At 48.0% G+C, this 26,355-nt stretch overlaps 1 protein-coding gene across 3 annotated transcripts in view; it reads right to left on the bottom strand.

The window, feature by feature from the left end:
• Positions 1 to 535: 535 nt before the first annotated feature.
• Positions 536 to 26,355, bottom strand: part of FRMD6 (FERM domain containing 6) — a 72,431-nt gene continuing 46,611 nt past the window's right edge. For all 3 annotated transcript variants that reach the window (XM_045016127.1, XM_045016124.1, XM_045016126.1), the window contains 8 exons: positions 21,595 to 21,750; positions 17,384 to 17,449; positions 16,074 to 16,142; positions 12,959 to 13,133; positions 10,233 to 10,568; positions 9,011 to 9,142; positions 5,928 to 6,019; positions 536 to 4,414 (listed from right to left, as the gene is read on the bottom strand). In XM_045016127.1, coding sequence (XP_044872062.1) covers positions 4,142 to 4,414; positions 5,928 to 6,019; positions 9,011 to 9,142; positions 10,233 to 10,568; positions 12,959 to 13,133; positions 16,074 to 16,142; positions 17,384 to 17,449; positions 21,595 to 21,750 — 1,299 coding nt within the window. In that variant the 3' untranslated portion in view covers positions 536 to 4,141. The remainder of the gene's footprint in view (positions 4,415 to 5,927; positions 6,020 to 9,010; positions 9,143 to 10,232; positions 10,569 to 12,958; positions 13,134 to 16,073; positions 16,143 to 17,383; positions 17,450 to 21,594; positions 21,751 to 26,355) is intronic.

Genomic DNA, 26,355 nt, shown 5'->3' with positions numbered 1-26,355 from the left:
GTCCGGGGCGGTCGGGGACAGGGGTCCGTGTGGATGGGGCAGGGGTCCCAGAGCAGCCGTCAGGGAATGGGGGGGTTGGATAGGGCAGGGGTCCCAGAGCAGCCGTCAGGGAATGGGGGGGTTGGATAGGGCAGGAGTCCCGGGGGGGCAGATAGGTGAGGGCTGGGCCACGACTCCCTCCCCTAACCGGCCCTCCATACAGTGTTACGAAACCCGATGCGGCCCTCAGGCCTAAAAGTTTGCCTGCCCCTGGCTCTAGTCTGACGTCCTGTATGACACCAACTACAGAACTTTCTGGATACCCTGTAACCGGGTCTCCTCTCAGTCTTGTTTTTGATACGCGCACAGACATTGAGCTCTCTCACTCTCAGGCATTTTTTTGAGACCTCAATTTTTGTGGCGCCTCTCTGCACCCTCTTCCGTTTTTCAACATCCTTTTAAAAACGTGGGCACCAGAACTGGATGCAGGATCACAGTACTGGCCTCGTCCATTCTCGCATGAAGGATAATTTCTCTGCAATACTCTCACTGAAGAACTCACAAAGCTTCACCAATTAGTTCAATTTTTTTTTATATTGTCAAGACTCATAGTAATGCAAACAACTGTCACTTTATTGTAATCTCTAACTGTGCCACGAAAGGCACATAACAAACTTCAATGTAACAAAATAACTCCGCTATGTTTTCACACGCACACTCCCTCTCTCGTATGGTCCTGACAGGAAGATCCTTTCACAGAAAGGATTAGTTAGTTTGTACATGCATATAGCTCGTTACTGCAAACCTATCAATGTACATGTCAGAAGGCAACAGACACCAAATCCGGACACTGACCATCTTGGGATTTCTAACCGATGCAGAATAAATAACAATTTTATATCATACAGCTTTTTAGTACCAAGTGTAGAATACAAGATATTGCCTTTCCAACTGCCTGCACCCCGCCTTACAAAGAATGATTTGCAACAAATTATGAGTATTATGACAAAAGCAAGGACGTGTCTTGTTAGGGGTCAATGCTGCCTATTCATGTAAGTTAATTGCTTGTGAATCCAAGAAGAACAACTTGAGCAAAACCACCACGCCTGTGACATCAAGTGAATGATTTCGGACTCTTTTTGGTTGGAGTATAAAGCAAAAGGCCCTGATCCTACAATTGGATCCGTATCAGGAGACCCTCATAGAGGCCCATGAACAACCTTAGGGCTCTGCATGATTGCAAAAGGTCTGTCTTGTACAGATTGGATTGCAGGATCTGGACTGAAAGTAGCCTGTTTTCTTGACTGCATAAAGCATTATTTGCTTACTTAACCCTTTAATTACATCCTTCCCTCTATATTTTAACAAAATAAATAACAAGAACAAATAGGGCTCATATCATGCTGGGGTCTCTTCAATGATATGGGTGCGTTACACCTTTCAGTTTGGCCAGGGACATACCAACATGCAGCACATACCATTTCAAGGAAAACGGGTTTGCCAACAATGAACGCGTGAAGATGGGTAGGAGGGAAACCTTACATATTGCACACCACCACTGGGGAATAAACTGAGAGGAGCGGGTATTTCGTACAATCCTTTTGACCACAGAAACTTTGGCTTATCCAATCAGTTGGCGAGAAAAAAAATAAACCTGACCCCGTGAGTTCAGAATAAGTCCTCTTTTCCATTTTTGAGAGTTGAACTCTGATAACTGCAATGTGATATAGCTGTGTATATTATATATGTTGTATATACTCTGTGTGCACGCATATATATAGTGTATATATCGAACACATCCATGTACATAGATCTGTGGTCATCCCCAGAGATACAATCCTAGAACCTGAAAATTCTGCCTGTTCTGCAGGAGGGGATCATCTTTTGTGCAGGAACTCAACGTGCCTCAGTAGAGAGGGAAGACACTCCAACGCCAGCAAGGTGGACTTCTAAGGCTTGGAGACTTTGCCCACACCCGAGTTAGATCTAGCTTTGGCTTGTGCTGTTGTGGAAGGGAAAACCACTTCCAACGGATACGGATCCTCCCCGTTGCTAGCAAGAGAGGCTAAGAGATGCTCAGCACTAGGGATGGTCTAGAGGATAGCGGTGCAGATCTAGCCCCACAGCTGATCTAGCCCCACAGCTAATCTGTGCATCTCCTATCATCTGCAGGAAGTGGTGGCCAGCAGTTGGAGGGTGGTCCTATTGCACAGCACACTGCAGTGAGGTGCCGGGTGCCACCGAATACTGCCCCCTATTGAGCTGCCTGCACGCGGCACTGCTCACTCTCTCTGCACTGGCTAGAGAGTACCATGGCAGCATTTGGCTATCTATCTTACACACAATGCAAACACTAATACATAATGGGCAAAATTCACTGGTATGTTCTGAATGCTTTTCTGCACTCTGGCAACATAAAGCCATCACAACCTTGGCAGCAGAGTGATGAAAAGTAGCCAGTGTTTATGGAAAATCTGGCCGGTTTTCTAGCAAAAAAAATGCATCAGGCAGCAATGCTGTAGCAAATTTTGCAGTGTTCATTATTTGCTCTATAACACTGTCTCCCATATAGCAATAACACTGATTATGTTGCCCTGTACCGAAAATCTAAATTCCTTAATGTTAGCAAAAACACACCCGCATTTCTTATAAAAATATCACACTCCTTATTTATAAAATAACCTTTTGTTAAGAAAAGTTTCCAGTTAAAAATATGATATAATCAAAATATGGTAAACTATGGCTGTAAAATACTAAATCCCTAATTAAAAACATTCATTTTAAAAAAGGCATTGTGCTGTAAATATTAGTTGCTGTAATGCTTTGCCCCATATTTACTGATGGTAAAATATCATAATACCTGTTCATTTTAATTTCATTAGGACACTCCATCTCGAAAGCTGCACCTGCTGCATTTCTGATAGAACATCTTCATCCTTTCATCAAAACTATTTAAATTGGAAAGTATTTAATGATGCATGAAAAGCCTTATTTAAAATAAGAACAAAACTATGTTAACTGAAAACAGTCATGCTAACAATGCAGTTGCATACATATTATTTGCAACAGGAAAGTATTTTTTCACCTTCCAGAATGTTAGAGTTTAGGAAAAAAACAAAAAAATGATTGTCTATACGTATTATTAAAGGAAGGAAGCATATTCTTTGTATAAAAAAAGTATTTTAGAACAAAAATAAAAAGGGTCTATAAAGATCCAAACATATATAAACATATATATAATTTTATATATTTATATATGTATATTATATATATTTAAGGTACTTTGGTCAGCAAACATTATTGCTACATCATTATATATGATCTGTTATTTTTCATTTTTCTTTAAAAAAAATAAAGAAGAAGTTTAGAAGCTTTCTAAGTTCCCATGTAACATCAATCTGATTTTTGTAAACTTTACAAAATGCTGAACAAAAGCTCTGTTTGGAACTATATTCCAAAGTAAATTTTTGGAAGAACTGGGATCGCACACTGTGTCAACTGCAACTTAACGCACCGTTTTCCAAGGTATCATGAACATGCATAGAGTTTCTTGTCTAGTTATTGCTTAAATCTCATCTTCTTGATACTGGCATTTAGGATAATTTACATTTCTTTGGCTTGACAGATCACAACAAAGAAACTGAGGTTTTCTTTTTAGCATCGACAGAAGCTAAAGCGATGGCTATACAACAAGAGGCAATAGCATCTTTAGAGGGGAAAAAACAAAACAAAAAACCCCCAAACCCGACTAGACTCAAAACAAACCCGACTAGACTCGAGAGCTTTCCCGAGGCAGGAAGACGAAAGTCAGGATTATCTTTGATTAGGTTAAATAAAGAAACGATGTTGTGCTTCTCCAAACTGAAATAAGACAATTAGTGTTTTGCACAAACTACTTCCAAATAAGAGAGACACTCTCTCTCCCTCTGACTGATTGACCTAGACAAGGCTCTGTCATGCCACACAATCTCTATCCCTACTGCCTGGGTACTGCTCAAAGTGCAATGGTAACTAAGGCCTTGATTTGTACTAGCAAAGAGCAAGGTGTGTAGGGGGAGGGAAAAAACCCATATGGCACCAGACATTTCAAGGAAACACCAATAGATTTCAAGTCTTTCTAATAGTGCAGGTAGCCAGTCCTGCCACAGTAAAGCTGTGGAGCTTAAACAACGAACTCTGGAACTTCATCATGGGTCAGATCCAAAGAGAAGTATTTGCTCGTTCTTTTCACTGGGAAACTTTCTTGGATATTGATACACTGCTGAGCCAAGCAGCCGTTACAATAGAGACCGTCTTCATCCAGTTCGTGGCCACACCCAAACGTGTAGCTCTGAGCAGTGTCCGCTAGCTGCAAGAAGTCTTTTTGGTAAAGCCGGATGTCATCCAGGCTTAAGCTGTGCCGGTCGGTGGAAGTCTTTGGTTTTCTGCAGATGGTCTGTACAAAAGAGAAGGTTACAGGAAGAGCGTTAGCAGGAATCAGTCATGAATCTAAAAACTACATCACTGGAGCACCTGACACAGCAGCCAGACAGCACTATTATGCATTTGATGTTCTTTGCTCACCCTAAATATAACTCTCACTTTACATACACATTTGGAGATATGGAGAATATGACCAGGGACTGAGGGGGAGATTTTTAAAGGCAAAAATAGCAGTTAGGCACCAAGTCAGCAAAATTCAGGGGTCAAATTCTGACCCTACTAAAAAGTCACTGGCAAAACCCCCATTGACTTCAGTAGGCTCAAGACCCACCGTAGGTGTTTAGAAACAAGGTTTTGTTTGGACTCATGATAAAGATAGGGGCCAGCTGTCCCATTCAAATCCAGATGTGGGGCTGGATTTCAAATAACCCCTAGACCTGGGCTCTGGGCTTGGACCCATCTCTAGACAGTGATAACTTACTCTGGTGCAGTCATTCGGGAGAGCAAACAAGTCAGAGCCAGCATTGAGACTTAGGCCGGGGTGGCTGACCTGAGCCTGAGAAGGAGCCAGAATTTACCAATGCACATTGCCAAAGAGCCACAGTAATACCTCAGCAGCCCCCCATCAGCTCCTCCCACCCACTGGCAGCCCCACCAGTCAGTGCCGCCTCCTTCCTCCCCCGCACCTCCCGATCAGCTGTTTTGTGGCACAGGAGTCTGGGGGGGGGGAGAGCGAGGGCAAGGCAGGCTCAGGGGAGGGGCGGGAAGGGGTGGAGCGGGGGCAGAGCCTGTGGCTGAGCAGTGAGCACCCCCCGGCACTTTGGAAAGTTGGCGCCTGTAGCTCCAGCCCCGGAGTCGGTGCCTGTACAAGGAGCCGCGTGTTCACTTCTGAAGAGCTGCATGTGGCCCCGGAGCCCCAGGTTGGCCACCCCTGAGTTAAGGGAAGGTGAAATTTCCAGCTCAAGCAGACATTCCCGTGTGCTCCTGGGAACTGTCTCTGCAGACAAAGTGAAAGCAGGATATGGGTGATGCTGGGGTGTTAAGTGAAGCTGTTGGAGCCCATACTGCTGTATGTCTCTGGACAAAGGAAACTTTCCTGGGCATTGTAACACACCACCAGTCACCACCCCTCGGGATCAAGATTAGCAATGAGTCACCTCAGACGGGATGTGGGTTTGGTTTGGATAAAAAACCGGGATATAGGGCTGGTGTATTCCAATCTATGAAAGTCTCTGGGACCTCGAGATTTGATCTGCTGTTCTTGTAAGATTTCCAGCATTCCCTGTTTCTGATGGGGTGAGAAATGCAGCAGGAAAAGGCCCTCCCTGCTATCTGCTTCCAAAAGGCCCAGGTTCGCAAAAAGGAAATATTTTTTTTCACCCCCAAAAGCTATAATTTACCCAAACTCAAAGACATTCCACCCAAGTTTGGAGCAAGGTACTGGAGATTGGCTTGTCCATGTCTAGGCAAGACACGTTGTTTGCTTTAGATCAAGCCGTACGTCTGAAGTCTCAACGCGTGCATACCTGGGGCAACGAGTCGCTGCTTTGACCACGAAGTCTGACCACTGTCTCTGAAGAGCTGGATGTGGATGAGCTCACTTCCTTTACGATTAACCCTGAATCAGGAAACAAGGAAAGAAGCAGATCTAAATTCTGGAGTGAATAGAGTCACCTTCTGGGTTGCTAGGATAGGTAGCGGCCTGGTTAAGTCACCTTGCGGAAGGCCACATTTAAAACTGCACAGATGAAAATACTTGGTATCAACATTTCGTCACATCCAAAGAGATCCTCTTTAGTTACTTGGGGCCCGATTCATAAATCAATCTAGAGGGAGTCTGCACTGGTGCCCCTTCAACACGTATGTTACACCAATGCAGCCTCCCTCAGGCACACAGGACCAAATTCAGAGGTGCAATGTACGTTAGATCCCTTTACATTAATCTTGGACGCCTCTGCTTACACACAGGACGTCACTGTGTACGTAGGTCCAAGCAATTGTGAGTTACATATTAAAGGGCCCTAAGACGATGCAAGAGGTTGAGGTTTTCCCCGCCCCACTTTAACTTGCGTCTTTCTCCAGCTCCTCAGCAGATACGACTCCCATCAGCGGAGCAGAGAGGATTTCAGAAGCACATGGAGAAACGAAGTATAAAGAGTTCGCCATACTCCCTGCCTCTGCATTTGGCTCCCTGAATTGCTTCTCTAGCCACAGTTGAAAGCTGAGATGATTGAAACTGAGTCTGTATCTTTTAATAAACTCCTATGCAAAATGTAAACAAAGCCAATAGCTGATAATTCCTGAAGTAAAAAAATAATGGAATGAACCTCTGTAGCTCTGGCACTATATTGATGCTCCAACGGAGCCCCAAGGCGAAGGGTTCCCCTGAGGTTGGCAGGAGCTTTGTCATGGACTTCAGCGAGGCCAGGATTCCTGCTATGGTTTATAGGTGGCCTGTGACTGAGGGAGAAAACTGGGATGACAATGCCAGTGACAATGTCACTGAGTTACACCTGCTCAGGATCTGGCCCTATATGTTTGTATGCTGATGGGCTAACGGTGTTCACGTTATAGTGCTGGAACTTCAAACTTCAGGCCACAGTTTTCTCACCTTAAGAATGCATCAGGTGTTATTGTCACCATTAGAGCTACCTAATCTTTAGCCGTTATAAACCCTCCCCATAATCTCCTGCATCCGTGTGAAGCTGAAATGTCATTAGTACTTAGAAAAGGAGAAATTCCTGTTCCTAGGTGCGCCGTGAAAATCTGAAGTACAAATCCCAGCACGCCTGGGTTGGGGCCCCAGGGCGCAGCGACAATTCACTGACAGTCTCTCCAGAGGGCAGGGTGGCCTTCATCTGACCAAGTGCTGCTGAAAGAATGGCAAAGTTGACAGAGAAGTGCTGAAGCATTCCTGTGCCTTGAGTGCAGACAGGAAAGGGAAGCGAGATCAAGGAAAACGGAGACAAAATGTGTTAAAGTATCTTCATTTGGAGCGAAGGCCAACATGGCAAAGCCACCATGCAGGTCAGTTTAACAGCGCCGTTTACACGAGAGAGGTTTTACTTTCTGTCTAGATGAAAGAAGAAAGATCATTAGAACTGGTGCTAGTAATTCAGAAAGTAACTGAATTAGTTTTTAATCTCTCACAAACTAAGAGACTAAAGGGATATTTAAAAACAAATCACAATTTTGTCTGATGAGGTTTCACCTGTGATTGTTACAAGCCACACCTACAGTTGCTATAGCTACAAGAGTCTAGAAAAAGAGATGATTCCTCCCTATTTTTTCCAGTTTGTGCCTTTAGTGGCCTTGTGCGCAGAGTCAGTTTCACCATTTCCCCTGGATAGTCAATCTCCTTTCAGATGTGGGCCTATCACCCAGCAACAAAGGAGTGAAACCCCTATTTAATGAAAGGAAAATAGGATTGCAGAACGACAGCGAGTGCCAGATGCCCTCCAGGGCAGGTGCAGAGCCTGCATCTTCTTCCAACTTATTTCTGAAATGGTCTAGATTTCAAGTCGATGGTGTCCTTCAAAATGGGACTGGATCAGCAAAAAGTAAAATCCTCCACACAAATAGCCTTTGGCTCAACTGACTACATCACCTAAGAACCCATTTTACATACGTAAATGGGTCAGATTTTCCATAACTCTGGATATGTGCATCTGCACAACTATTTGTGACTGCACCATGGGAAATTGCACGCTCATGTAGACGGGATCTGCACACGACTACCGAAACTACACATGGAGTCAGGGAACTGTGCATGAAAAATTGCTGAGCAAGATATGACATGTTTTGTTCCTCAACTCTTGGACTCAAGAAAAACAATTGGGACTGCCTGTTGGGCCAAATTCTGCCCGTGTAAGTGGGCTAAATTTCCAGTAGCTCCAAAGGAGAGAGAGACGCTTACACCAGGACTGAATTTGGCTGTGTGTCTATTTTCACTCAGTATGAAATTCACCTGTGTGCATAAAGTTTTATTTGGAGGGATTAGGTGGGATTGAAGTGATGTGGTACACAGACTTTCTGCCAAGAGGTGAATTTCACCCTAGATGTACTGATAAAAGGATACAGTACATATATTACAAGCTACTGAAGTGAAATGTGCTTTTAAGATCCTCCCACTCCTGGCAATCCCTTATCTTAAAGCATCGCCATGGTTTCCAGTACACGTTCATCTGATCTTTGGTTGGACCCATTGCTACTGCGCAAACCCTTTGTGGCTGGTCCCGTGAGCGGTTGCCTTAGGCAAGTTTCACGTCGCTCAAAATTAAAACTGGGATTTGCACCATCGAACCCAATGCGGCCCCACAAAGGAAAGGAGGTGAAGGGAGCTGGAAAGGGTGCTATTGACCACCGCCTCCCCTCGCCCCTCAAAGCAATCTAGGAGACTATCCCACTTGGTGCTTTGATCTCACACCCAAAGGTAAATTCAGGGGGATCTGATCTCCTGAAAAATTTGACTCCAGCTCTGTTGTGGCATTTGTCAAGATGACCCTTTTTAGTATGGCTTCTCATCTCCAGCACTTCTGTCTATGTGCTCTGAGTGATTTCACCCGTCATCATAGAAAGCAAGGTCAGGCATTTCCCCGTAGCATTTTACCCGAGTGTCCGTTAAACTTCCGTGATGTCAGCATATCCTCAGTGATGTAGATACACATGTCTGGGCTAACCTCGAGGGGCGACTCATTTGTCTGCTCCAGCTCTCGGGGGTCATCCACCAGCATTTCTATTTCTGAAGCAGAAGAGGAAGAAAAGATTGAATGATTTTCTAACATGGAAAGAGTGCCTGAAAATAAAAAAAAATAACAAAAACACAACCAGAGGCTCTCTGCACTATATAATGGGTTGTCCCTACCGGCCAGCAGCTGCCGCATAAAGACAATTCTTGAGTCCATTACAGCTGCAGAGTCCTAAAAAGCAGCACTGAATGCCAGTCACGAGTGCAGAAATGCTTGAGAAATTGATCATCTATTATGTGTATTACGGTAGCGCCTATAGTTCTAAGGTGCACGGCTGCTAGGGACTGCACTAACTAGCACAGGGTACATCCACACAGCAACTGGGAGGTGGTGTTCCTAGCCCGGGGAGACAGACCCACACTAGCTCAGCTCCAGCCAATGCACTCACAGCAGCAGCGTGACCACTGTGGCATGGGCGGGCACAAGTCCAAGCTGGCCCAATGGCCTGGATTCGAGCTCTGGTGGCTAGCCCGGGCTACTGCCTATGCCACAGCGTCTACACTGCTGTTTTAGTGCACTAGCGTGTCTGTCTACCCACCTCTAAGCGCCAGTGTGGACGGACTCCCAGGGGCCCAATCACCCGCATCGTGATGCTGAAAAGGGATGTCTGTGGGTGTGACACGCAGAGGGGAAATCATTTGCCCCCTGGCTGTCTTTGGCCAGTGCTCCATCCTACCAGCAATATTCAGCGCCATGCCTGCTTCCGACTGGATGCTGCGATGCAACAGCGAGGCTCAGGATTCTCACAGCCCAGCCCTGATTCTTTCCCCCAGTGTCTCTAGCATCCCCCCCGAGCGATTTCAAGCTAGGATACTAGACCGATGAGGACGAGCTGCTTGGAACAGGCACAACACTGAAAGCGTTTTCCCTGCCAGCAGCATTGATATAGCAGTCTAAGCCAGAAATCAATTCTTTCCTATGTGCAGCCTATTTCAGAGGCTCAGCTGTGCACGGATGGAGAGCAATCACCCTGATGGTTTGGTCACAGATCTATCGCAACTCAGCAGCCAGTGAGACAGACTGCAGAGAACACACATAGCACGGAAGAAATACTAGCTTGGCAGGGCCATCCACTCGGCTTACCGTCATCCTGAGAGTCCTCCTCCAGCCGGTCCTTCCCCCCGCTCTCCACCCCGGAGGTGTGGGAGCTGCCATGGCTGGTCATGGAGCTGCAGGTTTTCAGTTTGCGGTGCACGGCGGTGCCCAAGAAGCTGTCCTCCGGCCCCATCTCCCTGGGCTTGGTGTCCGCCTCGATGCCGGAGGTGTGGGAGCTGCTATGGCTGGCCGTGGAGTGCCGCGAGAGGCGCTTGTGCTTGGCACTGCCCGCGCTGCTCCCGCTGGCTCGGGAGCGTTTCTCCAGCTGGTCCATGTCCAGGTCCACCGTGTCGCTGATGTAAGACTCCCGGTACTGCTTCTTCTCTGCAAGGCAAGCCAGGAGCATGGTCACTCCCCCACGGGAGCCTGGCGGCCTGCGAGGGGTGCCAACACACCCGGGATGCATACCGACTCTGGGCCAGACTGGGCCTGTTCCCTCTCCTACCCACCCTGTGTCTCCTGCCTCTGGGCAGCTGCTAGGCAACGGTGCAGGGACAGGCCCTTCCCAGCATCCCAGCAGACAGGGCCATGGCCCTCGGAGCAACTGGCTGAGCACACAAGTGGGGACCGGCTGCCCCGCGGGTGTGATGGCAGGAGCACTCCCTCCCCAGGCTGGATTCTGACACCCCTTGCTCCCCCTTCCCCCTCCGAACAGCCCCAACCCCGGCAGGGCCGGAGCCCTCCCTGGTAGTTCTGGGCTACCTTGGGTCAGGCAGCACAAGGGTCAGCCCCGGCAGCAAAGGGAGGACTGACACTGCTCCCTCCCAGCACCTCTGTGGTGATGTGCAGCCCCAGAGGGGGCCAGAAGAGAGAGATGGAGCCAGAACAAGCCCCCACCCCCAGCCTGTGAAATACCAGCTAAACGGGACCACGCAGGGTGCACCCTCCCCTGTAGTCTCTGTATCCTGATGCACAATCCCACCGCCCGCGCATTGAGGCCCAGACAGGCTCTGCGGATGCAGTGCAGCTATCTAATTAGAGTTGTGTTTATCACAGCACAGGGCCTCCTTCTGACTCCTCCGATGGCCCGCGGCCTTATCAGTAGGCCAGCATCTGCCTCCGGCGTGGTTATCGCACAGCCTGTCCTGCTGATGCTCAGCCCACACAAACAGCAGCACGCAGCAGATTTCCCGCAGGGAACACATTCCTGATCTAAGCGAGCTGCAGGCCACGTCAGGCCAGGCTCTGCCTGGGAACACGCTGGATCCCCCGACAGCCCCTCGGATGGAGATGGAAGGGATTTCTAGTGGCATCGCAGCGTGCCAGGGTAAATTCAAACCATTGGACTTCAGGCTTGTGGAAGCTGAAGGCAGGCCGAGTTTCAGGGCAAAGCCCCATTCCTTGCCTGGCTGCCTTTCGCTGGAAGCAGCAGCGCGGCAGGCCGGGGGCTGAGTGCACTGCGGCACAGGGAGATCGGCTGCCTCTCTCATGCTGGAGCTGCTAACGTGACTGCGTCTTGCCAGCGCTACCTGCTGAACAGCACATGCTCACGCACCTCTACGCACAGCTCTCTGCAGTTTGGGCCCAGTGCTGGCAAACAGCACGGAGTCCAGGCAAACAGCTCTGGGCACTCAATGGTGCAGGGGGCGGGGCAAGCCGGCCAGCATCACCCCCACGGGGTATAAAGGGGCAGTAGCTCTGATCCCCCCCCCATCACCTCCAGCTTTGGGACTCACACGGCACACCCCCACTGGCTATGCCATCTGCACTCTCCCAGCCTACTCTCAAGCTCCTAGACCGTGCCCATCACCATGGTGTCTGATCTCCGTCATGGGGCTTGACTCCTTGCTGTCATATGGCTCCAGATTCCCTCTGCACTTCCTAGCCCCGTGGCACAATGGGGAGACGGCATTTCGGTCTGGCTTTTGGCCCTCACACGGCCACATGGAGGGGTTTGCCCTTTGATAGTAACAGCCGGGGCTGAAACTTCCCCTGATTTCAAGAGCACCGGGGGGGAGGGAGCTGCCCAGCCCAAGTCCCTCCTCCCAGCACGGGTGGGGACTCGTTCAGAAACCTGTGCACGCAAACCGCACAGCACGTGAGCCAGAGCAGGAAACCGCAAGAGTAAGGCAAGCCAGGCCCTGCAGGAGAAGACGCCAATTCTGTCCTGTCAGGGAGGCCGGTCGCTTTCTCGTCAGTTTTACGCAATCGCCTCCAATCCATCATCGCTAGAGCAGGAGGCCACAGAGGACCAAACTGCAGCCGCGGACAGCAGGAGAGCTGGTCAGAAAGGGTCCGAGGAAACACTTCTCATTGGAATTTGCCAGTTCAGTGAAATCAGAATGTTTCTCACATGTGGTCCGATTTCCCCCAAGAACCCATTGAAACTCTGCCAGCTGGAATGCCGCAGGGGTGGGGACCCCAGGGCTCCCAGGGTCTGCGGCTCTGGATCACCTCTGGGCCTGCCCACCAGGCAGACTGCCCCGGGGCTGAGGGGGGGGTCTCCGGGCCTGCCCGCCACGCAGTCTGTCCTGAGGCTGGGGGAGTCTCTGGGCCTGCCCCGGGGGGCTCCATCCCCTTTCATGGAGAATTTTGAAATTCTTGGTTTCCCTCCATGACCTGGAATAGCCTTTCTCCACCCAGCTCTAGGCAGCAGCTCCAGCCAGAGGAGAGGTTGCAGCTCCACTGTTCGGAGTCAGACTGTTGCAGGCTGCGGGGGAGGAAGGGGGGAGCAGTAAAACACTGTACAGCCAGATTAAAACACAGCCAAGTACCTTCATTCTCCTCAAGTTTCCTGACCTGCCGCAGGATCGGCTGCAGATTCATATAGAGGCGATGGCTATTGCTGAGCAGCTGCAGGAGGTGCCTGGAGCGCATGGGACAGCCCGTGTAGTAGATGAGTTTCCTGGCCGATGGCAAACCATCTGGCAAAATCTCAAATTTCTTACCCTGTGCGGAACAAGGAGGAAAACTCAGTATCTGCACTGCAAAGGTTTGTAAAGGGAGGCGTCCAGCCCTGAATTCAGAGACCCATTACTCTGTTCCCGCTGGCCCCTCGTGAAAGGTAAAGGGAGCTTTGAGGAAACGGTGGAAGTTTGCTCTATTTAAGACGACTCCTTGAAGTTACTAGCAGAACAATCAGTTACCCCAGGGCACATTGTCTCACTGCATTTCAAAGTCAAACACAGGAAACAAACATGGTTTGCTCTGCATTACACAACGCTGCCAAAAACCATGCCCAGCATCAGGGCTGGCAGGTTCCCACTGCAAGACCAGGCAGGTGGTTTGGCACAGTTAATTATTCCGTTTCACAGGGGGGAAAATAGTAAGTGCACGAGACACTTCAGCAGGAGAACAAACAGATGCATTTACACAATTTAATATACAAACAATGCTTAATGCTCCTGTGTCAGGCAGGAGGTTAGACAAGAGAATTATAATGGTCTCCGCCGGGCTTAACATCTATGAATCTTTCTAGCACCAATTCGGCTCCGTTTGGTGTGACTGGGAGCTTTGCCACTGATTCCAGTAAGAGCGGCCCTGGTTTAACAAGTTCCCAACCTGTACATTCCATTTGGTGCTTAAAGGAAATAACAGAGGCGTTACTCTGGATGAATTATTTCCCCCTTTACTATTAAGACCATAAGAACGGCCATACTAGGTCAGGCCAATGGTCCATCTAGCCCAGGATCCTGTCTTCCAACAGTGGCCAATGCCAGGTGCTTAAGAGGGAATGACAGAACAGGCAATCATCAAGTGATCTATTCTCTGTCATCCACAACCAGCTTCTGGCAGACAGAGGCTAGGAACACTCAGAGCATGGGGTTGATCCCTGCCCAACAGCCACTGATGGACCTATCCTCCATGAATTTATCTAGTTCTTTCTGGAACCCCGTTACAGTTTCGGCCTTCACAACATCTCCTGGCAATGAGTTCCACAAGTTGACTGTACATTGTACTGACTTTATGATGCTCACATTTAAATACCCAGCAACCAGGCAACTCGATGGATTGAAGAGATTCTAGCAAATTTTCAGTAAAGCAGAGTTTCTAAAACTGCTTTCATACCTGTACCATTATGGGGAAAAGAATCAAACCAGGACTGTTCATATTGATTTTCCTCACGTCAACATTTTTTATTGCTCTCCAATTCAAAACAACTTCACACTTGAGATTCAACTTCTTGCTGTTGCTAGGTCTAGAGTGCAGAGTGGAGCTGGGCTAAAAAAAAGAAGAGGCTAAAGGAAACAGACTTTTCCCACTCAGGTGCCGAGCGTATCTATGATCTTAGAGCTTGATAAAAGGTATGACTCTCTTTGCAGTCTGTTGTGTGTCCATGAAGCAGTATTCCTCAAAATGTATCGGGGCAAAAATGTCAAAAGTAGCTAGTGATTTGGGGTGTCTCAGAGTTTAGATGCCAAATCTGTGACACCTCAAAGAGCCTGTTTTTCAGCAATGCTGAGCACCCGGCCTCTGAATATTTTGGCCACTATTAACACAAAACCCTAAGTCTAAAATATTCAAGACTCCCACCCAGCTCAGCCAGCTCCTTCATGGCTTGGAAACTGTTGTTGCAACCCATCAGTTAACATCCCATCTTATAGTCTCACATCCTGGTCCTACGAGCACGGTAACATTTGCCTGTTTCTGTACCAGGTTCTGATCAGTTACGCTGGGGTATACAGGGAGTAATTCCACTGTTTTCAGGCTTTTGAAAGGGGTTGTCTTCAGTAGAGTTCCAGGTATGTAACTGAGATCAGAATCTGGCCATATGACAGTCACAGATTTGTAAGATATACAGTTAAGTCCAAAGCTGACTGAGAGGAGTTACAAAGGGAGCTCATAAAACTGGGTGCCTGGGCAACAAAATGGCAGAAATTCAGTGTTGATAAATGCAGAGCGATGCACATAGGAAAACAATTCCAACTATCCATATAAAATGATGGGGTCTAAATGAGCTGTTACCACTCCCAAAAGATTTCGGAGTCATTGCAGACAGTTCAGTGAAAACATCTATTCTAGCTGCAGCAGCCATCAAAAAAGGGAACAGAATGCTAGGAACCATAAGGAAAAGGATGGATAATGAGACAGAAATGGTCATAATGCCACTATATAAGTCCATAGGACGCCCACATCTTGAATACAGCATGCAATTCTGGTTGCCCCATCTCAAAAAAGATGCATTTGAATTGGAAAAGGTACAGAAAAGGGAAGCAAAAATGATTAGGGGGTACAGAACAGCTTCCACACGAGGAGAGATTAAAAAGACTGTCAGCTTGGAAAAGAGACGACAAAAGGTGGACATGGCAGAGGTATACAATCATATACAGCGTGGAGAAAGTGAATAGTGAAGTGTTATTTACACCTTCACATAACACAAGAACCGGGGTCACCCAATGAAATTAATAGGCAGCAGGTTTAAAACAAAAGGAAGTATTTTTTCCACACAATGCACAGTCAACCTGTGGAGCTATTTGCCAGGGGATGTTGTGAAGGCCAAAAGTGTAATTGGGCTCAAAAAAGGAGGACCTGGAGGATAGGTCCATCAATGGCTATCAGCCAAAATGACCAGGGACACAATCCCACGCTCTCGGTCCCTGAACCTCTGACTGCCAGAAGCTGGGAGTGGATGACAGAAGATGGAATGCACAGAAGAGGGGTATTTATCGAGTGATCCCTCTGAAGCGTCAGGCATTGGCCGCTGTCGGAAGACAGGATACTGGGCCAGATGGACTATTGATCTGATCCACTACGGCCATTCCAACGTTCTTATAGGCAGTTTGCAGGTCAATGGGAAGCTGCTGAAAGATGAGAGGAAAACCTCACTGTTAAAAAGGAAAGATAAGTTTCTTTACATATGTTCTGTACCCCTTATTGTTCTGTACTCACCACAAATACAAGTTTTCCCACGTTTGTCCAGGGGAAGTCATAAAGCAACTGTCTTTCTTCATCTAAATTCTGAGAAACAAATTGCACACTGAGAATGGGATTTAGGAAACCTGAGACAGAGTCATTACTTTTACTGACTTAGGAACAAGCTGAAACACAGCTGATAACTTCTTTCCCCCGGCACGCTCAAATTTCGAAGCACTGTCCTCCTAAGGTCTCTAGCGTAGATATGGCTTAAGTTTCATGAAGCCATCCAAAGGGTAAAATTCTCTGTGATGCACATAGGTTATTCTGCATTCATTCCTTGCCTGCCAATCCCAATGACATCAATGAGAAAACAGCCTCTGGAATGCGTGCAGAATATCCAACATAGATCCAAAGCGCATTTCAGAGAAGAGGATTCTGCTGAATGACTTTTCAGTAGTTGACATCTTGCAGAGTCAAAGCAATTAATATTTGCACCCTTTTTGCAATTTGCTCAGGAAGACGTTTGTGCAAATCCAAGTGCTGTAATACACTGTAAATTGTCTCTGATAGCTACTGGTGTGTGCGTGTCTGGCAGGTTGCCCTGTGTGTTACAGATTCAGCTAGGGAGCTGTGACTCTTTAGTTCATGCTGTTGGCTCTGGAGATCCCCAGTTCTTTCCTTGGTGCACTGGCTAGCAGTTCAGCACATTGCTAGTGCAGTTAGAATCTTACTGTTAATTTTTACTGGATGATTGACCCAAATAGGGATTGCTGAATTTCAAAAATATTTGAGAAACTTCTGATTTAAAAAAAAAAAGATTGAAAAATAAGCAGGAGTCAAAATGGCCAACTTCCACTGGTGAAGCAAAAGCCACTAATTCTAGACCAGGGGTTGGCAACCTATGGCACACGTGCCGAAGGCGGAACGTGAGCTGATTTTCAGCAGCACTCACACTGCCCGGAACCTGGCCACCGGTTTGGAGGGCTCTGCATTTTAATTTAATTTTAAATGAAGCGTCTTAAACATTTTAAAAACCTTATTTATTTTCCATACAACAATAGTTTAGTTATATATTATAGACTTATAGAAAGAGACCTTCTAAAAACGTTAACATGTATTACTGACACGCAAAACCTTAAATTAGAGTGAATAAATGAAGACTCGGCACAGCACTTCTGAAAGGATGCCGACCCCTGTTCTAGACCATGAAACCTGAGGTCATCAGGTGAGAAAAATGTATCACTGTTTTAATTTCAGACAGCCTGATTTCAGTGAGAAATGCTCAAGATATGAGAGCAAAAATGAGAGCAAAAATTGGCTGATGGATACATTCAGCTACGTACCTGAAAGATCTGTATGCCCCGTGTTGTCAACCCAAGGGTTAATGAGGCTTCGATTTCCCTTTTGTCCTAAAAAAATAAAAAAATCCACAGTGCTTTTAGTAAATACTTTTCAATATAAAATAAACATACAGTAGATCCCTGAAGAGAAGAAAGGCAATAGCCCAGGCTGTCATTTTGTGGGAAATAATTGTAGCATTATGCTGTTTAATAATTGCATGCGGATGGCTCAGGTTTCTTGAATACAATACGTAAAAAGGATTTGGGTCTGAGTTACAGGAGGTACTGAGCACCCGCTGCTCCTACCGACTGCAACTGGAGTTGTGGGTGCTCGCACTTCTAACAATCAGGCCCATACATATATAAATAAAAGCACAGCACTATCAAGTGTGTGTGTGAGAGAGAGAGGAGAGGGAGAGAGAGAGAGAGAGAGAGATATTGAGATTTTGTATATAAACAACATGGTCTAGAATTGGTGCTATACCCACAGTTTTGACAGTGGTGTGATACTCAGATACACGCACCCCCATCAAGAATTCCATTACACTGTCAAAACCACCCAAACATTTTCTAGTTTCAACTTCTATAGCAATATACTAAGCACAACTCCTCTGCATTTCTGTACCAACACTTTTGCATTACCATTTGCTACTGGGAAAGATTTTGAAACCTGGAGCCAAAGATCGCACAACTTCCTGAATCGCTTAAGCCTACTGCATCTGTTCCAAATACTGGACGTGTTTGAAAGACCTACAGTAAATAAATCTACTCCTACTGCGTAGGTATCTTCTCTAATCGCTTCCATCTGCTGCGCAGTAACAACACACAGTCTCAAATGTTCTATACTAGATGTTATGTCATTAAAAATGCACATCAATTGCTGGGTTTATTTGAAGCACTTTATGTAAATAAATCTAAGCAAAACTTCTCAACTCGGACCCCAAAAAACAGGACTCTCAGAAAAGTGACAGAAATTAAAGAAAGTCCCAAAAAAGAGGGCGTAAAAAGCTTTAGGTTTCCGCAGAAGACATTTTAAAAGAGAAGCTCAATTGTCTTTATTTTAAAAGACGACTCATTTTCTGATGTTTAGACAAAAACTTAAGAGGGCAGGAGAGCACACACAGGCAGGGCTGGAAAAGTCTCTGATGCATGTTAACCCTGGATATTCAGGACACATTAGGCATTATCCATCCAGGCAAGCACCCATGTTGGAAGGTGTGTGACGTCATTATTGGGCATCATCCGTAAGGGTTTCACAAAGACCGTGGCTTGAGAATTGTTACTGTTACAGGCATCCAGGGCTGGACTGTCGTCGTTACAACCATCAATGGCTGGATCGTGACATTACAATGTGCCCTGTGTAAGGGCTGGTGCATCACTGTAGTGCCCCGGGAGCAGGCCGAGATATTGGGATCCTCCATGGCTCCCCTTTGCTGTGGTGGGAGGAGAAAGCTACCCCCCGTAACCCCTAGTCACTTGGCCAGCTTCTCTGGTCAGTGAGTATAGATGGAAGGGGATGGGGGGGCCCCGTCTCAGATTACTTGCACCCAACAGGGGGTACCAGGTGAGTAGCCGGAAGTCACTATCTTAGCGAAGGAGGAACAGGAATGGCAGGGCGGTGACAATCTAGCCCTAAGGCAAAAATCAGGTAACCACCACACCCATATGCCGGAGTGCAAAAGTAAGAGGCTCCAGATGTGCGTTTGCAGTGGAGCAGTCCCCACCATTCTGAACTGAGGATTTGAGATTCATTAAAGAGATGGGTATTTGGGAAGGGTTCCCCCCCTTGGCATTCACACAGCAAAGCCAAACCCAGGCATGTAACAATGCATAATCTGGGCCATTATTTCAAAAGCTCCAGCGACTGACACGTATTGAGTCCTCTTACAGGCAGGAGAATGCTGACAAGAGGAGAACTGCCCCAAAGAACCCATCATTGGAGAAACCCTTTTATCCCAGCAACAGGCCAGCTGCACAGCCGGTGGAAGTGGGCATGCCTCTACGAAGGCAGTGGAGCGTCGCCGATTTACAAAAGGGGTTTGAGAACTAGATAAATTCCTGGAGGTTAAGTCCATTAACGGCTATTAGCCAGGGTGGGTAAGGAATGGTGTCCCTCGCCTCTGTTTGTCACAGGGTGGAGATGGACGGCAGGAGAGAGATCACTTGATCATTCCCTGTTAGGTTCACTCCCTCTGGGGCACCTGGCATTGGCCACTGTCAGTAGACTGGGCTGGATGGACCTTTGGCCATTCTTATGACACTGCAAGGAAGTCAATGGGCGTTTTGCCATGGACATCAACGGGAGCAGCAGCAGGCCCCAGGTGAGGATTTGGAACAACAGCGCAATAAAAAGGCTTAAAAACTCAATTGAACAGTTCAGATCCAGTGACTTCAGTGAAGTGATTCCTGATTTCGGCAGAGCACTTGCTTGAAGTTAAGTATGTGCTTAGGCACATGTCAGTGCTTTGTTGAATCGGGGCCTAGGTGAACAATCATTTAACTTGTGTGATAGACCCAGGCCAGTTGGATACCGCAGAATTGCAGAAGGCAGATATACTGGCCACTGGATTAACAGTTTTCTGTTCCCTGACTGACCAGAGCAGGGGATGCTCCAGGCTAATGAGAACACCTGACTCTAATTAACCTGCAAAGAGTCAGGTGAGGCCATTCAGTTAATGTGACCACCTGACTCTAATTAAGGCCCTGCTGTTACTATACAAAGGGCTCACTCCAGTCAGGCAGGGGAGTCAGGGAGCCAGAGGAGAGGAAGTGCGGCTGAAGGGCTGGTTACTGAAGACACCCCCAAACCATGGTTAAGGGAGTCCTAAGGTAAGGGTGAAGAAGGGAGAAGCAGGAGAGCTGTGGGGAAGTGGCCCAGGGAAATGTAGCAACTCTGGCAGTGAAAGGTTGGCTGCCAACAGCTGCTACCATTAGGGTCCCTGGGCCGGAACCTGGAGTAGAGGGTGGGCCTGGGTTCTCCCCAACCCACCGCTACAGGAACAGCTCCTGGGAGGGGAAGTCAGGTCCCTGTCAGGACAGGAGGCTAAACTGTTCTGAAATAGCAGCAAAGAGTCTTGTGGCACCTTATAGACTAACAGACGTTTGGGAGCACGAGCTTTCATGGGTGAATCCCCACTTCGTCGGATGTTCTGAAATAAGCCCCCAGGGACAAGAGACGGTGGGAGTTCTCTCACCAACCTCCTTGCAGCCTATGATGTAAAGGGCTCAGTAGACTGTGACCCTGGCCCTAGAGAGAAGGGCTACGTGGAGGGTCACAGTGAGCCACTGAGGCAGCATAAACCGCCTAGAAGCGCAGGACCCACGGGGACAAGGTCAGAGCTCTGCCACACTTGGCTTTAGACCCGTGTAACTGCATTTCAATGGAGTTACTCCTGATTTACAGCTGCGTAAGTGAGAAGAGAATCATGGCTTGCATGTTAACACAGCAGTATTAGGAATGGTTCTCTCAGAGCTAATGCCAGCCTCTGTTGAAGTGTAACTGGGTGGTGTTTATTAATGCACCGGGGGGGAAAAGGAAGAGCCATGTGGAGGAAGAATACATACTGCTTTACTATTTCACCCATTTAGCCAAAAAGAAGGCGAGCAAATGTTGGTCATTTCAAGCATAGACAACATGGAAAAATAAATCTTGCAGCTGTTTCCAGCCGGATGCCATCTCCATAGTATTCAGCGTTCGAATCCTCTTTAATAATTCATTCCATTGCTGGAATTCATCGTATTTGTAGTTTGCTGTTACTCTGCTCTCCAGCAGACAAACATCTTCTCTTTAATGTGAGGACTATTACAGAACGTCATGTGAAACATCAGGCTGTATCAAACAAATTGCTTCATTCCCAGGAGGAAAGAAATGTAAAATCTGTCATGGGAGGATAAGAAATTACCCCGGAAATCTTGTATGCTGCGCAGCATCCAGCTCACCCATTCCATCGGTATATTATGCCTGCTTTTCATCTTGTCTCCTCTTAACTTTTAAAAATAAAAGTACTATAAAAAGCAGCAATATCCGGCCTCTTGGAGTTAAGTGCATCACTGATCTGCCTCTAAGACTGACCCATGATAACGATCAAGTGACATCTCAAATGCAGCACTTCCCAAAGCATGCTAGAAATTATTCAGCAGCTGTCCTTTTTAATAAAAAGCGCCCCAAATCAAAAGCATATCATCTGCCCTCCAGATCTGCCGCCCTCTCTCACCTTATACAATCTGTAGTAATGAACAGCGACATCATCCAGCCGGACTGCCTCCTTAATATATTTAAGATGTGCTTCGGAGGCTGTGAGTGCAAACTGATCTTTGTGCATGTTTGGAATGTGCTTTACGATGTAGTCTTTCCCTCTCTTTGTCAGCACCTGTTTGAAGAAAATCAAGAGACACCAGTCAGTGCCTGCTCTTGGGAATGAAAGCAGCAGCCTGCAACTGGCCTGCTGCTTCTGAGAGGCAGGAAAACAGGAACTATTTTTTTAAAGTTAGGTTTCCATGTGGGGTGATGACCTATTGTACCACCTGTTAGTCTATTGCTCTCAGATATTTGCACAATATCTGAGCACCTCACAATTCCCCTGTGAGGCAGGGCAGGGCTAATGTCCCTATGGGGAACAGCAGCAGAGAGAATAAGTGACTTGCCCAGGCTCACACAAGAAGTCTGTGTCAGAGGAGGGAATGGAACCCTGGTCTCCTAAGCCACAGGCTACTGCCCATCCTTCCGGCTACCATCTGTCACCATGTTCTGCGGCTGAACCAGCAACACTGGGAAGCCACTGAGCTCCTCCCGCTAGCGCTGTACAGCTAAGGAGCTGTTACTTAGCACCGAGGAAACAAAATCATGGGCAACAGCGAAGTATTAAAGCAGATCCACTGTCCAGAGTTTTAAAGCCAGACCGGGGCGTAACAGACTCCTCCCCGGGGTGCTGCCAAGCAAGTTCCCCGGCTCAGCAGGCTTTATTTCACCTCCAGCTGCCCAGAGCTGGACAGGGGCAAAGAGACCCAGCCCCCGCCTTAGGGATAACGCACCAGCAGCACTGATCCCAGAGGGACGGGGAAAGGGTGGCTGGAGCACTGAGTGCCCCGGAGATATAGGAAGGAAACCGCCACAGAGTGCTAGCCTTTCCCCATCACTGCCTGGGCCTCGCCCTCCACCCATCTCCAGTCGGACAGAGGCTGGTGCAGGCCCCTGCATGGCCTGTGCCCCGGAGCGGGTCAGACTAGCCGATCTAACAGGCCCTCCTGGCCTTTAATGCTATAAATCTATAGGACGACCTGCTCTCCCTCTCTCCTGGGCCAGGTGTCCTTAAACCTCTCTTCTGCCGAGGGTAGAGGGACCACCTGCCGGGGGAAGTTTCTAAAAGCTCTGGGGTGGTGGGGAGAGCAAGGCAGCACACAGGGCCTGGTTCAAAGTGCACCAGTCAACAGAGAGACCCAACCCCTGACTCCAACAGGCTTTGGGTCAGGCCACAGACAAGTTCAGCTCCCACAATTGGGCCAGATTTTCCCAGGAGCTCAGCCCAGGAGGTTGTCGCAAGGATTCATTAGTCAGGGTTTGCACATCGCTTAGCCAAAGCGAGGGGGCTATTACTCCTCAGTGGATCTGTTCCTACACAGGGACGAAATTCCTCCCAATCACAAAAGCACGTTTGCAAAGCCCAGACCCTGGCTGTGAAAAGGCTCCGAGCTCCCTTCCGAACCATGTAGAACGCAGCGTTTAACCAAGCGAGCCACATGCCTGGGGCTTCCACTCACTTATACCACCACCTGGCACTTCCATGGCCCTGAACAGTCACAGCCTTGATGCAGGCAGCTACCAGTCACCCCCATTTTGCAGGTGTGGAAGCAGGAATGGAGGGGTTAACAGGCAGTGTCGGGGATAGAACACTCCCCACTCCCAGACCCACACTCCAACCACTAGGTCCAACATGGCTGCCCCGGAGGATTGCCGTTTTCTCCATTCATTCTGGCTGCCAGATGTAGTGGGGGTATTACCAGAACATCACTGGTGCTTCTGCTGCAGGATGCTGAGCCTCAACAAACAACCTGACAGATGATCCTGAAATCGTCCAACGGCTCCAACATCATGAAATGCCAAGCACGGGCTCTCTTCTCCATTCACGTTTACTGCAGCCAGGAGGTTAGGTCCCCGAAAACCAGCAATAAGGGACTGTGGCATTCGAGGCTGGCCATGCACCTGCTTTTCAGCGGCAGACGGTCACCACGCTGCCTCACGGCACTGCCAGCACGTTGTACTCCACAGTGTGCATGCTAGGCTGGCATAGCCCCTTACTGCAGCCACATCTGTCGATACAATACCAACACCAAAGTCCCGCCCGGCGTTAGCTACGCCGGCGAAAGCACTCTTCTTCCAGCTTGGGTGTGCCTACAGTAGGCGCTCTGACAGCACCGCTCTGTTGCTTGGGGGGTGGGGGGTGAATTTTTCACAAGCTTAGCTAACTGCTCTGCTAGCAGAACTTCATAGCACAGACCAAGCCTGAGAGAGACAGAGAGACCTTCCACTCCAATGACATGCCTATGGCAATTTGCGCCAACGCCCTTGGACGTTTTGGGGAAGAAATCCTGTTTTGTTCCCTCACTCTCCCATTCATCCATACAGTCCCACTAGTCAATGGAGTTTCAGAGAGGTAAGTTCAAGGCAGAATTTGATCTAGCAACATAATAAAATGGTACCGTTCTCTCACGACGTATCACCCCGACAGACTGAAATTCTAGAAGATCACCTTACATTAATGGCCATTATAAGTGGCTATAGACTATATTCATGCTGAGTAGTGGGTTTTATCCTCTGCAATTTCAGAGGCTGGACTAAGACATATGGATATAGAACAGTTAGAACATAAGAACGGCCACACTGGGTCAGACCAAAGGTACATCTAGCCCAGTGTCCTGCAGTAGCACAGCTTGGGGGGAGCTGGAGTGGCGGCTGCTGCCACTGAGCAGAAAAGTGGCGCCTTTTTAACTTTTACTCACCCGGCGGCGCTCCGGGTCTTCAGTGGCACTTCGGCGGTGAGTCCTTTAGCCGCTCCGGGTCAGTTGCGGTTTTTCTCTCTCTTTTTCCTTCGCGGCGGGTGGCGCCTTTTTTTGTGTGTTCGCTCCCCCTGCTGCTAAAACCTGGCTTCACCACTGATGCCAGGTTCCCCCAGAGGAAATGAACAGAACAGCTACTTACCAAGTGATCCATCTCTTGTTACCCATTCCCAGCTTCTGGTGAACAGGCTAGGGACACTGTCCCTGCCCATCCTGGCTAATAGCCACTGATGGACCCTATCCTCCATGAATTTATCTAGTTCTTCTTTGAACCCTGTTACAGTCTTGGCCTTCACAACATCCTCTGGCAAAAAGAGGCTAAACCACGGGAGTGGGGAGGTGTGTGTTTTTATTTTCTATTCTTACAGAGTTGGACTCTTCCAGGATGTTCACAGTGCACACAAGGTTCTCTGGATGCGAAAGTTTGCACAGAGATCTTTACATTAACAATCGCTCAGTATTTGTATGCAGAGATGTGGCCACTCTCCATAGACTCCACCTCCGAGAAAGCAGTCAGTTATTTCACTGGCAGCAAGTGTGCTCCTGGAAAGGACTTCATTTAAGCAATTTTCAGGTGGTAAAATGTGGATAAATATCATAGTGCGAAGGGCTGTTCTTGAGCCCTGCCCTCTGAGACAGGGAAGCAGGCGAGGCTCTCAGAAAGCCTACTTAGGTATTTAGCAGACTCTAAACAGTCCCAGCTGAGCACTTCACTTGGATGTCACTCAGTCTGAAAGCCCTGGTCAGAGATAAGCACGTGTGGATCTGAAGAAGAGCTTTGCCCTTCGGCCTCATTTAACCAGCTGTGTTGGTTAAGTATAAAAAAAACCCTACACTCCTAACCGCCAGAAAAAGCCCTAGTGTAGATGCAGCAAAAAAGTCCTTTTGGCGATACAATGCAGTTTGTTTGGGGAAGTGGTATAGTTATACCAGCAAAAGAACTTTTATAAGCTGCATCTCCACTCGGAGGATTTACCAATACAGCTGTACTGGCAAACCTTTCCTTGTGTAGTGTGACAAAGTTCCTCCTCTACCTTGGTGGGTCCTGCGCTTACTGGTGGATTTGCTCGCCTCACAGATTTACCCTGTGGGTCAGGAAACAGCCCAGAGACCTTCCCCTCTGGTAAAAGCCACAGTCCAGGTCAATTCCTCCTGTGTTTGCTCAGGAGTTGGGAGGTTTGGGGGGAACCCGGGCCCACCCTCTACTCCAGGTTCCAGGCAAGGGCCCTGTGGATTGCAGCTGTCCAGAGTGCCTCCTGTAACCGCTGCATAACAACTACAACTCCCTGGGCTACTTCCCCATGGCCTCCTCACAACACCTTTATCCTCACCACTGGACCTTCCTCCTGATGTCTGATAACGCTTGTACTTCTCAGTCCTCCAGCAGGATGCCTACTCACTCTCGGCTTCTTGCGCCTCTTGCTCCCAATTCCTCGCATGCACTTCCTCTCCTCTGGCTCCCTGGCTCCCCCTGGCCTGACTGGAGTGAGCCCCTTTATAGCATCAGAGGGGCCTTAATTAGAGTCAGGTCCTTAACAGCCTCACCTGATTCTTAGCAGGTTAATTGGAGTCAGGAGTTCTCATTAGTCTGGAGCAGCCCCTGCTCTGGTCACTCAGGGAACAGAAAACTACTTATCCAGTGTCCGGTATATCTCCCTTCTACTACTCTGCTGTTCCCAACTGGCCTGGGTCTATCACAGTAGATAAGGCCTTAGTGTTCACAAAGAGAAGCATAGTGATCCACTACAGACAGTTATTCATGACCATTTTTCAAACAGCTTATTGCCCCCTTCTTAACAAAGAAAAAGGACAAAGCACCTACGAGCACAGAGTGACCTACACTTTAACAAAGCTCTTGGGAACTCACAACGTTGCAGCGGGATTATCCTAGTGTGCAAGAAATAGGACTGACTCCCCCAAAG

The sequence above is a fragment of the Mauremys mutica genome, chromosome 4, assembly GCF_020497125.1.
Source record: "Mauremys mutica isolate MM-2020 ecotype Southern chromosome 4, ASM2049712v1, whole genome shotgun sequence".
Classification (NCBI taxonomy): Eukaryota; Metazoa; Chordata; order Testudines; family Geoemydidae; genus Mauremys; species Mauremys mutica.
This window is presented reverse-complemented; position numbering and strand designations above follow the sequence as displayed.